The sequence below is a fragment of the Acinonyx jubatus genome, chromosome A1 (genome assembly GCF_027475565.1).
Source record: "Acinonyx jubatus isolate Ajub_Pintada_27869175 chromosome A1, VMU_Ajub_asm_v1.0, whole genome shotgun sequence".
In the NCBI taxonomy this organism is placed as follows: Eukaryota; Metazoa; Chordata; class Mammalia; order Carnivora; family Felidae; genus Acinonyx; species Acinonyx jubatus.
The window spans coordinates 68,214,852-68,227,584 of NC_069380.1; the positions used below are offsets into that span (position 1 = coordinate 68,214,852).

The following is a 12,733-nucleotide window of genomic DNA, read 5'->3' on the forward strand; positions in this document are numbered from 1 at the left end:
TTGAGTAAGAAATCTTGACCTTGCATCCATCAGTAATTTCTCATGCTTGACGTTTTTTACTGTTTTTGTATTAGATCAGGACATTATCTGCTAGAGCTACAGCTGCATTTATACTTGCAAATGAGCATAATGTTGCTCTATTCAAACATTTTGCAGACTTGTTACCCGGATTCTTACAGGTAAGAAAACGGTATGAAATAAGTGAAAGTTATATCCTTTTTTGGTTTTCTGTGGTTTCAAATTCTTACCAGAATTCTCGAATGCTTTCATTTATTCAATCAAGTCATTGGCTACTGTGTGCTAGCACTAGGCACTAGAGGGGATCTCTGTCCCTGTTGAACTAGATCTCTTGCCTTTCGTAGACTCTTAATCTCTTAAAATACCTAGGTTAGGGTTTCTAAAGTTTTCTATGATGCATGATACAAGTAATTTGTTAAGTAATCACATAGATTATTGCCACTGAATCAACCAAAAAAACCTATGAAATTTAATGCCCATTTTACATAAGGAGAAACTAAAGAGGGGAGGATAAGAAACTTGCCCAAGGTCACAGTGTCAGTAAGTGATGGAACCATGATTTAAACCCAAATCAGACCGAAGTCCTTACTCTTAATCCCAGGGCTTATGATAGTTTGTACTATAAATAGTTTATGGTTAATTGTCACTATTGGATCCTAAGGTTGTTATTATTTTAGGGATACCATCTGCCTCAATCAGAGCATAAAATATGATTGGGTAAGTTAGAACAATTATTGTCAACCTTGTTAGACCCAGATTTTGTAACTTTGCATATTCCATTTTGAAATATTGAAATGCACAGGTAATGTACATATGTATATGCACAAAGTTTAAAAATAAAATTATATTGCCCTAAGTTAAAATACAAAGAAGAAATAAGAAGAAAGTAATATGCAATAAAATGGCATGCTTTTCGATATATAAATGGTAGGGCATGACTACAATGAAAGACATAGTAAACTAGGTGTTTTTTATTTTATTTATTTATTTTTTTAGAGCATGTGTGGTTGGGGAAGAGGGGCAGCAGGGGAGCAGGGTGAGAATCTCAAGCAGGTTCCACACTCAGCATAGAACCCAGTGCAGGGCTTGATCCCACCACCCTGGGATAATGACCTGAGCCTAAATCAAGAGTTGGATGCTCAACCGACTGAGTCTCCCAGGCATCCCCAGACTAGGTGATTTTTAAGTGATCTATACAAACTCAGTAGCTAAACATGTGGACTGATAGATATCATTGGCAAGGCCAACACCACAAATGCTGTTATTATTGATGATTTGATTTCCAGAAATGGTAAAGTTCTGGACAAAACTATGTGTTTATTCTAGATTTATACAATGTTTACTTTTGGGGGTGGGGGGAATCATGGTACATTAAAACCAGACAAAATCTAATTGTGACTTAGGTTTTAGGTTCAGATCATTATAAATGAGTTTTTCATTTTTAGAAGTATCTGACATTATCATGTGAGATGCATGGTAAGAAGGTCCTGTGAGTTCCTCGTAAGCATTTGTGTCACAGATGCAGACGTCTAGCAACCCTGGTTTTGGCCCTTCCTGAGTCATTGTGACAACCAAGAAAACTCCTGGGAGAAATAGTGTCCTGTTGAAAACCACCAGGTTAGAGAGGATTCAGAAGAGCTAAAATTGAAAAATCCTGTGTGAATTGTACATGATTCAGAGTAATTTTGTAGGATTTAGTAGAAACTTTTCTCTCAGTGCTATCAAATTGAAAAGATAGTTTAGGTCAATGACAAAAAACATTAACTTTTCCATTCTATCGTTTCAGTCGTTTATTACCTAAAAATTTTGAGTTACTCACTGTTGAAGTCTAATCTCAGATTTTTCTTCCCTTGAATTTAGAGTAAGTTAAAATGTTAGCCAAAACTTCTAGGAGTTGTCACTCTTAAATAGTCAGTGGTTGATACAGAATGTATATATAAATACCACAGTGAGCTAACTCGATGTCATAGAGAAATAAGTTGAGTAATATTGGACACTTGAAATGTATCCTACGGCCTAGTATTTATTGTATGTCTGAAAAAGACTAGGATGTGGATGTTGGAAGGACAGAGGAAAGGGATTCCTTCTAGTTATGAAAAGAATTCTTTGACAGCCTCAAGTTTGTTGTGCTGGATGCTATAATTGTGAACTAGATTTAAATCTTTGTATGTTTCTAGTTGACAGTCAAAAGGAAGGTGTACATGTGACTGTAGGTAAAATTTCATCGTATAGATTGCTAAGTTATTTAGTGAAAAATACTCTTTGATAATGCCACTTTGTTGTCTGCCTTTTACTGTTTTGGCAGTGAGGCATCTATAAAGTGACTCTTGAACCCAGACCTTTTTTCCTTTTCTATTTTATTTTTTCCAGGCTGTGAATGACTCATGCTACCAGAATGACGATTCTGTCTTAAAGTCCCTTGTTGAGATTGCAGATACCGTTCCAAAGTATTTGCGTCCTCATTTAGAAGCTACTTTACAGCTAAGTCTAAAGGTAAATTAAATACTTCAGTAAATGTTCTGTTTATTATTTTCAATGAATAAACTACGAAATGTGTACAAATACATCTTCTTTGTAGTTGTGTGGAGACACCAGCCTCAATAACATGCAACGCCAGCTCGCCCTTGAAGTAATCGTGACCCTCTCTGAGACTGCAGCTGCTATGTTAAGAAAACATACCAATATTGTTGCACAGACTAGTAAGTCAAAGATCTTTAAATAATTTGTGTTCATGTGGAAAAACTCTTCAGTGAATTTGCTGAGAATTGTGTAAGCTCATAGATTTGTTGAGAATATGATGTCCTTTCAAAACAGATGAATCTGGAGACATACATCCCTATACATATTTATGGGCATGGTGGCTATGCTGCACACATCTTGAAATCCCATAATAGGCAAGACATGTGATACCTGGAAACAAATCCAAAGACACAGAAGACCTTTATGGGGAAATTAGATAACATGTTGAAAGACTAGACTAATAGAGGAGCTAAATACCAGTTCTTCTGAAATTAATCTATAAATTAATACAATTTCAGTCAGAATCCCAATAGAGTTGGACATGATAAGATTGATCCTAAAATTCATGTAGAATAACACAGGGCCTGAAGTAGCCAAGACCATTTTGATGAGCATAGTGGAGATCTTGCCCTCTCAACTATGAAGATTTAGAATTTGTTCGTGGCACAGGTGTAGACAAGTGAATCATCTGAAACAAAAAGACCTATAAGCAGATCCACTCACATGGAAACAAAGCTGACTTGAAAAGATAGATAATTGGGGGAAAAAAAAAAAGATAATTGATCAAAGGTCATTTCTGTGGCAAAAATATATCCCAACCTCAGATATCCTATAAACACTAATTTGGGATTAAACACCTAAATAATAGTTCATTTTTACAAGTAAATCTTGATGATTGAAAAAGATTTTTTTAAGACTGAATCACAAACCACAGATGCAAATATTGCTAAATTTGCAAATACTAAAATAATTTTTTGACCAAATACTCCGTAAGTGAAATTAAAAAATAAGCTGCAGGCTGGGGAAAAGTAGCTGCAGTGGACAGAGTCAACAAAGTTTAAGTACCTAGAAAATAGATGAAGGCTAGGGAACTGGAAATTCACAGAGGAGGAATCTGAACTAGCTAATGAGTGCTGGTCAGTCTCAAATAACAGAGTAGTTGTGGAGTCCCAAGTTGTCTGAAAGTTTGACAATACTGAGTGTTGATGAAAGATGTTGAGCAGGCAGGACTCCTACAGCTTCAGGGCACTTCACACGTTGTTGTGAAATAAGACAGTTATCCTTTTAAACTTCCTCTAGGAATGCAAATTTATGCAACCACTATGCAGAGCAGTTAGTCTTTCTTATAATATTGAAGATAACCTGTAACAGTTTCATGCCCTGAACTCACACATTTCAAGGATATGTGTATAGAAAACTCATCAAAGGAAATTTTTTAATAGGAAGAAAATTGGAAACAACCAGAATGTCCATAGATGGAATAGTGTGTTTACGTAGTGGAATACTGTGAAGTAATTAAAATAAAATCCATATGTGTTGAAAAGAAAGCAAATTGCCAAAGGTTACATGTAGTATGGTACCATTTATTGTGTAAAAACTAAAATCTTGAAATGGTGCTGTTTTTTGTATATAGGGAAATCTGTAGTTCAAGTGTAAAAACAGTTTGGGAATGAGAAGCGTCGGTTTTATTCATTGCTCACCTCTGGTGAGTAAAAGAGAGTGTAATAGGATCTAGGAAGTTTGACTTTTATCCTTAGTGGCACTTCTTAAAAAGAACAAGGTCTAAAGCAAATGTGGCAAAAAGGTTAAAATATAGCAAATTTTGGGGGGCACAGGCAAATATTTGTTCTGTCTCTTAGAGGCAAAGTAAATCCTTCATTTTTTACTTCTTAAAATTCTTGTTCATAAATGGTGATATTGATAAAATAAAAAAGCTAGTCTTCAGGTGTGAAGTGATGATTTACTTTAGTTCCTCAGATGTTAGCAATGATGGTTGATCTTGAAGAGGACGAGGACTGGGCGAATGCAGATGAGCTAGAAGATGATGACTTTGACAGGTAATCGCATGCGCCAGAGACTGTGTGGAGGCTCCTCGACAGAACAGAGAGAGCTCCGGTAGTGACAAGAGTTTAGGGTTCCAGGCTCCATGTCTTCCCACTGTATTCTGTAATCTAAAGTTAAACTTGTCATTTTGGAACATGGGACACTGAGGCTTTCTGTGTCAAATTTTATAAATTATATTTTATTTACTTTTAATTAAGTAGCCATCTTTCCTCCCCATTTTACTCTGAATTTTCTTCAAGATTTTTTTTTTTAGTGTAAGAGTATCTTAAAGTCTGTATAAAGAAGCTTTATTGTGAAAAATGCCTTTATATGCATAGACCTCACTTAGAATAGTTGTTTCCACACTGTTCCCTGCAAAATGACGTTTTCCCAATTTCATTCAATTTAACCATGGGCTAGAGACAAGATAGTGGCAAGATTTGCACACTAGATTACTGTGACACTGGAGCTACTGTTTTACTTGTTTAGACCTCAGAGATTCCTCTGGAATTCCTGGAAAAGTCCACCAGAATCTATTCACTGTCCAGTGGTGATGATGGCCTCTTCTTACACGCATGTGAGAAGTAGCACTTTAGAACTCTGTTATTTTAACTGATTCTTTCAGTGTTCCTACAGATACATTCTCAGGTAGAGTCAGAAATGGAGAGGGCATTTGAGTGATTTGTCCAGGGTTTGTATAGCCCGTCTGTAGATGAAGGTTTAATGCCAGTGTGTCATATTCTCTTTCTCAAAGAGCTGAAAGTATTGCCCTGAAAGACTGGTAGTTGGTATAAGCTACTATAACAGGAATTAGGTAAAATGAAAGACATTTGACTTACAGAATGTACAGCGCATCTCGCGGCTTAGTCCCATTATTAAAAATGACTACTCTGGCTTAAATGCCGTTTTGAAGTATGTGAAAATAATCCTTCACTGGAAATTACCTCATAGGACTAAAGAGAAGACCAGGCTCAGATTGGGTTTCCTTTCCCTGGTTCAGTTACTGTAATGTGCTGCTGCTCCCTGGCCTTTAGTTTGCCCTGTAAAAGGCACTTACAATTATATGGCTTATGAAGCTACTTTTTCTGGGCTAGATGAGTAAGATTTTCTTATCTGTGGGTAAATAGGCCAGGAATATATTCAAGGTGAGTTTAGATATATTCTAAAAATCATTTATAGTTTCATCTTTATAGTCTCCTCTTCACTGGACAGTTGGAGATGATCCCATGACAAACTCACTACCAATCTTAGAGTTCAAAGCCAGTGCAAAAGGCTCTTATACCCAAGTTTCTTCCATTTTCAGTGAAAACACTGGAATTAAGTCTCACCGGTGCATAAATGTTAGCTATGCAGCTAGTACTCCTTTAAAAGGTAAGTTCACTGCAGAGAAGGCATCCCTGAGTCTGAGCACTGCTTTCAGTGTTCTGTGTTCTGTTGATGGAGTTTGAAGGATGTATGTCTGGGAAATGAGGTAACAGGCTGTCTTTAACACGCTGCTCATACCTTTGAGTCTTGAAAGCACCAAAGCTGAGTGTTAGCCAGTGAGGGGTGTGTGCAGAAAGAGCAAAGTCTTGAAAGTTAAGATTGAGACAGGACTTTTTACATCATGGCGAATGAATCATGAAAATGTTACGTGTTCTCCTTTTCTTGAGGATTTTGAACCCACAACTTCATGCATTTGAAAGACTGCTTAAATTGGTCTTTCTCAGCCTTAGTTTCATAGCATATTTAGAAATACATGTGCACAGTGCACTGTTCTTCTGTGTGTTGAACATGTTGGATATGTTCTGGTTTGTGTGCAGCAATGCGGTTGCTGGTGAGAGCGCTCTGGACCGAATGGCCTGTGGACTTGGTGGGAAGCTGGTGCTGCCGATGATCAAGGAACACATTATGCAGATGCTCCAAAATCGTAAGCTGTGTCTCCCTCGGATGCTAGCATAGTGCATGTGGCTTTCTAAGTCTCAAACTGACAAATGCTTAGACTTCATCTTTCTTTGCCTTTTTATATCCAATGTTTAGCCTAATTTTTGTGTTATACTGATAAAATTCTATTTAGTCCTCTTTGGAACCATCCAATCTTATGCTAAAGAATGTTTTTTCTCGCGACTGCAGATACTCCATTTCCTCTGTAGAACTGGCTTCAATGCATAGGAAATAATTACAATACCAAGGAAAAACTATAGATTTTCTCCCTAGCCAGAAGTATCTAGGTTTTAATTTAAATAAGACATCGTCATTTGATGTTTACAAATATTAGCACATTTGATTCATATGATCTTCCTTAGCTACTGTCTTTTATTTTTAAAAATACATAATCAGGGGGCGCGTAGGTGGCCCAGTTGGTTAAGTGTCCCAACTTTGGCTCAGGTTATTATCTCACGGTCTGTGAGTTCAAGCCCCACATTCGCCTCTGTACTGACAGCTCAGAGCCTGGAGCCTGCTTCCGATTCTGTCTCTCCCTCTCTCTCTGCCCCTCCCCTGCTTGCACTCTGTCTCTCTGTCTCAAAAAATAAAGAAACATTAAAAAATACATGTATAATATATATATAATCAGAAGAGAAGCCACTTCTGGGGCCCCTGGGTGGCTCAGTCGGTTGGGCATCCGACTCCATTTTGGCTCCATGATCTCATGGTTTCGTGGGTTCAAGCCCTGCATCAGGCTCTGTGCTGGTGGTGTGGAGCCTACTTGGGATTCTCTCTTTCCCCCTCTCTCTGCTCCTCCCCCACTCATGCTACCTCTGTCTCTCCCAAAAATAAATAAACTTTGAATAAAAAAAGAGAAGCCACTTCTATTTCTTTTATTGTTTTCATAACAAATATCTGGTCATTTGTCAGTCAGCCTCTGTACCTGTAATTTATATCTATATCAAAAATTGTTGTATACATGTTATATTTTTATGTTTTTTTAAGATTTTATTTTTAAATAATCTCTATACCCAGTATGGGGCTTAAACTCAACAACCCTGAGATCAAAAGTTGCACATTCCACCAACTGAGCGAGCCAGGCACCCTATGCTTGACTTTTTTTAAAAATTCAAAAACAGAGATATATAGACTGAAAGTCTCTTAACTTATTAGATTTTGAGGTGGCCACTGTTAATTGTTTTCTGAGACTTTTCTTTGGCCTCCATCATGCATATATGCAGTTTTTAAAACAATGTGAACATACCATATAGATACACCATACTTAAGCTTTTACCCCAGGGTATATCATATCACCACAGAATAGCCCCCTCATAGCATTCTGTAATACCCCATTAAATGTTAATAGTTTTTGTTGATACAAATAATGCTAATGCATATACTCTTCCACAGATATCCTGACTTGTATGGATAGTCCTATCTATAGGGTACATGGCAAGAGACACACTTGAGGGTCAGACAGTTGATTCAAGGTCTTAAAGTAGTAAAGCAGGGTAATAACATAATACCAGCTTCAAATGAAAGGAACTGTTGAGAACTGTAGCCCTTTATACAATTTACTTAATTCTTATCCTATAAAATTCTTCTGAAAAGGCATGGCCCAAAACAATTAACTCTTTTTGATGACGTGATTGTATACATGGGTCTTGAATAGTTGTTTCCCCCCTCTTTTTTAACTGTTTATTTTGAGAGAACATGAGCAGGGGAGGGGCGGAGAGGGGGAGAGAGAATCCCAAGGAGGCTCTGCTCTGACAGTACACAGCCCATTGGGGGACTTGATCCCACAAACGATGAGATCATGGACCTGAGCCAAAGTCCAGAGTCAGACGCTTAACGAGTCAGCCACCCAGGCAGGCGCCCCAGTTTTCCTTTTTTTAGCTCCTCAATTTTTTGAGGGTTTTTTTTTCCCCAAAGGAATAGAGACAGCTTCACAGATTGCTTAAGAGAAAGAATCTAGCTTTTCCATTTTTAAGATGAAGAAGGTAGCCTACAGATATAAAAGATTGTAGTCACTGTTTCACTATTGGTTGATGGTGATCTTCAGATAGGTCAGTTGTGGATGTGGTTGGGATTTGTAATTAAAGAATTTGGCTTTTCAGTTTTTCTTGCTACACCTACCAGCTGGATGCAAGAGGCTTTATTATATATGGCAATGAACTCTTAGTAAAGATCTGTTATTGTTAATTCTATGGCTTTGAGCAAATTTTCTGCACCTTAATCTCGTTTGTAAAAGAGGCAAAAATGATGCTTGCTTTATGCCCAGGCTTGAGATTAGATCCAAAGATGCATCTAATGTGTGTGAAAAGTGCTTTAAACAGTGGCCAACGATATGTATCTCCTAGTAACTTAACACTTTATTTTCAAAGATAGTTTTACTGGTTTTGCTTTAAATAATAAACAGCAAAATTTAAAGGAGAAAAACCACTTCTAAATCCCCATAGCATACCATCACATTCTGCCGAACATACTTTCAGGAACTCTGCCTATTAGAGATACACAGACATATCTTTTTATTTTTATTTCTCTGATCCAAATAAGGACACATTTCTGTATCAGTAAGTATTTATTGCATCTCTTCTTTAAATTAGTAAATCCAGGGCGCCTGGGTGGCTCAGTTGGTTAAGCGTCCGACTTTAGCTCAGGTCACAGTCTCGTGGTTCATGGGTTCGAGCCCCACGACAGGCTCTATTCTGACAGCTCAGAGCCTGGAACCCATTTCAGATTCAGTGTCTCCCTTCCTCTCTCCCTCTCCCTCTCCCTCTCCCTCTCCCTCTCCCTCCCCCTCCCTCCCCCTCCCTCCCTCCCTCCCTCTCTCTCTCTCTCTCTCTCTCTCTCTCTCTCTCTCTCTCTCTCTCGTGTATGTGTGTGTGTGTGTGTGTGTGTGTGTGTCTCCCCCCAAAATAAACATTAAAAAAAAAAAAAAACTTAGTAAATCCAATATGCAAAGGTTAGCATCTGATTTACTGATTTCCTAGGATGATTATTCCTTAGTTGAAAAATGTTGGCTTATTGGTATATTAAGTAATTGAAATGCGTTAAAAATATTTAATAATGTTAATAATAAAGTTTTAATACTTAACAGCAGAATTAGGAAACTTTCAGAAATTTTTTATGTTAGAGGGGTGCCTGGGTGGGTCAGTCTGTTAAGCATCAACTCTTGGTTTCAGCTCAGGTCATGATCTCAAGGTTGTGGTCATTAGATTGAGCCCATGTTGGGCTTTGCACTGAGCATGCAGCCTGTTTAAGATTCTCTCTCCCCTCTGTCTCTACCTGTCTCCTCATGCAGGGTGTGCAGGAGTGCAGGTGCCCTCTCAAAAAAATTCTTTATAGTAGTATATTACAACGGAGTTCATCTTGGGCTCCCCAAAGTGAAAAATTATTAATTCTGATATAATTTTATGCTTCTCTACAACTTTTGTTAACTCTTACGCCAGTGGTTCACAAACTTTGTTTTTAAGATCCCTTTACACTCTTAAAAAATTTAAAAAAAAAAATTTTTTTTTTAATGTTAGAGAGAGACAGCCAGCATGAGAGGGGGAGAGAGAGAGAGGAAGACACAGAATCTGAAGCTGGCTCCAGGCTCTGAGCTGTCAGCACAGAGCCTGACACAGGGCTCGAACTCATGGACTGTGAGATCATGACCCCAGCCGAAGTCGGATGCTTATCCTACTGAGCCACCCAGGCGCCCCTACACTCTTAAAAATCAACTGAAGATCCTAGAATGCTTTTGTTTATGTGGGTTATATCAGTGTTTGTATTATTAAAGATGAAAAACATTTAAAATGTTCACTTAAAGATAGCAATAATAAACCCATTACACATGAACAGAAATAACATTTTTCGTGAAGAATGACTTCAAAACAAAAATATGTTAGCGAGAAGAATGTCGTCTTATGCAGTTTTGTAAATATCTTTAAGTGTCTTAGCTGAGTTCTTGTTTCTGCTTCTTCATTCAGTGTTAGTGACCATAATGTGTTGTAATCCCTGGAATACTCCACTGGACCCTCAGAGTGAGAGTGAAAGAGTATTATCAGGACAGTAATCCCAGGGTTCTTGGGCCTCACCTTGAGAGCCACTGCTTTACACAGATATTAGCTTTCTGTATTTATGTATGTCTTGCTTTGTTCCACAAGTTGTGTGAAACCGCTTAAAGGGAACGATAATGTAATGAGCATAAACATTTCGAAATGAGAGTCAGGGAAATTATATATTAGAATATGATATGAAGATCAGTATAATAAATACTGCTTAGCTAATATTCTAGTCTAAAACCAAGTAGCCATTAGTAATATTAGAATATATGTAATGTTCATCTATATTCATTTACCATGTTGTTACATAAAAATTCTTTAAAAGCAGTATCTTCTCCATGGCTTTTGTTCTTTTTAAAGAAATATAAATTTCCATGGTTGGACAATAGTGAATCTCTGTGTTCAATAAATAGCAGTGTGTGGCACAAAATCCAGGTATTTGTTGCTAATGGTAAATCTTAGGGGGAAAAGGCTTATTTTCAGTGGTTGTTATAAATACTAATAAACTCTTTTCTTTCATATTGCCTTTGCACTACTTTTGGAATAGAAATGCTCGTCTGACATAACCATTACCATAGTGAAATAGTCCAGTCGGGCACTTTTTTCTGTCCATTTTTCTAATTAATGTATAAAAATATTTTGGTGGTCTTTTCTAAATAAGGAGAGCTTTTTTTATGCTTCTGACTACCAGAATGACATGTTTGTACTCGCTAACTGTTCTTTCACCTGTAATTCTTTTTTGTAGCTGACTGGAAATACCGGCATGCAGGATTAATGGCCTTATCTGCCATTGGTGAAGGATGCCACCAGCAAATGGAAGGAATTTTAAATGAGATAGTAAATTTTGTTTTGCTTTTTCTTCAGGATCCTGTAAGTACCAGTAAATACCTGATTCATACTTATTACCATAGTTCCCATGTGGGAACCCCTTACCTTTACTTACACAAAGTCCCCTATTGCAGCATCCAAGAGTAAGGTACGCAGCCTGTAATGCCGTGGGACAGATGGCTACAGATTTTGCACCTGGCTTCCAAAAGAAATTTCATGAGAAGGTAAGTAACAATGCCTCAAACACTCAAACAGAGGAGGTATGCTTGGAAATGTGGTGTTTCAAAATGTGTGTTTATCTGATTCCGTTTTCCAGGTGATCGCGGCCCTGCTGCAGACCATGGAGGACCAGGGCAATCAGCGAGTGCAGGCCCATGCTGCTGCCGCTCTGATCAACTTCACTGAGGACTGTCCCAAGTCACTGCTTATTCCATATTTAGACAATTTGGTGAAACATCTACATTCCATCATGGTACTTAAACTTCAAGAGGTAGGTTTTCAAGGTCTTTAAGCTCCTATTTAGAGATTAATGTAGGTTATTTTAGTGGGTAAGACCTGGAGAAAGACCAGGTTCAGCCTGGCCATAAAGAATAGAAAGTCAGGTTAGGCTGTTTGAAGTAGAATAATTCAGTCTTGACCAGAGAATAGGCCAACATTGGAATTGGGAAAGAAGTTGTAGCCTAAACGTTAGGTAAAATCAGTATGTGAATTGCCTTGAAAATAAGGCAGTTATTTTGAATTCTGATTTGTATAAATTTGGAAGAACCATTTTGTTCTTAACTGCTGCAGGAAATCCTGATAATGTGATTGTAAGAAATTAGCTGTGTAGCATTGTGAGGCGTAAACAAAACGGGAGAAAATTTAAGACTGTCAAGATTATTGTTCACAGAGCTTGGGTGGTAATAGTGGAAATTAGTGGGGAAAGATGATTCTAAAAGTCATTTTTCAGGAAGCAGTAACAGTTTCTACCAGTTTGAATTTTAAAAGATGATAGAGAGGGGGTGCCTGGGTGGCTCAGTCGGTTAAGTGTCTGATTCTTTGTTTTGGCTCAGGTCATGATCTCATGGTTTGTGGGTTTGAGTCCCACTTTGGGCTCTGTGCTGACAGTGCTGAGCCTGCTTGGGATTCTCGATCTCCTTCTGCCCCTCCCCTGCTTGTTCTCTCCCCTCCCCAACCACCCCCCAACCCACCCCACCCCCCCCGTCAAAAATAAATAAACTTAAAAAAAAAAAAGACGAAAGATAAGTAAAAAAAGTTGACCGTTCTTCTCACCTGGATGACAGAAGTAGACAGATGAGAAAGAATATCATTTTTACGTTAAATAAGTTGAATTTTAAAATCAGGCCTGGCTGTCCAAATAGAAGAAGGTT

General features: G+C 37.9%; 1 protein-coding gene across 2 annotated transcripts in view; it reads left to right on the plus strand.

Annotated features, from left to right (window-relative positions):
- IPO5 (importin 5) overlaps positions 1 to 12,733 on the plus strand; it is a 56,631-nt gene that overhangs the window by 28,003 nt on the left and 15,895 nt on the right. For both annotated transcript variants that reach the window (XM_027065122.2, XM_053217277.1), the window contains 8 exons: positions 75 to 179; positions 2,389 to 2,511; positions 2,597 to 2,717; positions 4,508 to 4,595; positions 6,384 to 6,490; positions 11,281 to 11,405; positions 11,498 to 11,587; positions 11,680 to 11,853. In XM_027065122.2, the coding sequence (XP_026920923.1) occupies positions 75 to 179; positions 2,389 to 2,511; positions 2,597 to 2,717; positions 4,508 to 4,595; positions 6,384 to 6,490; positions 11,281 to 11,405; positions 11,498 to 11,587; positions 11,680 to 11,853 (933 nt within the window). The remainder of the gene's footprint in view (positions 1 to 74; positions 180 to 2,388; positions 2,512 to 2,596; positions 2,718 to 4,507; positions 4,596 to 6,383; positions 6,491 to 11,280; positions 11,406 to 11,497; positions 11,588 to 11,679; positions 11,854 to 12,733) is intronic.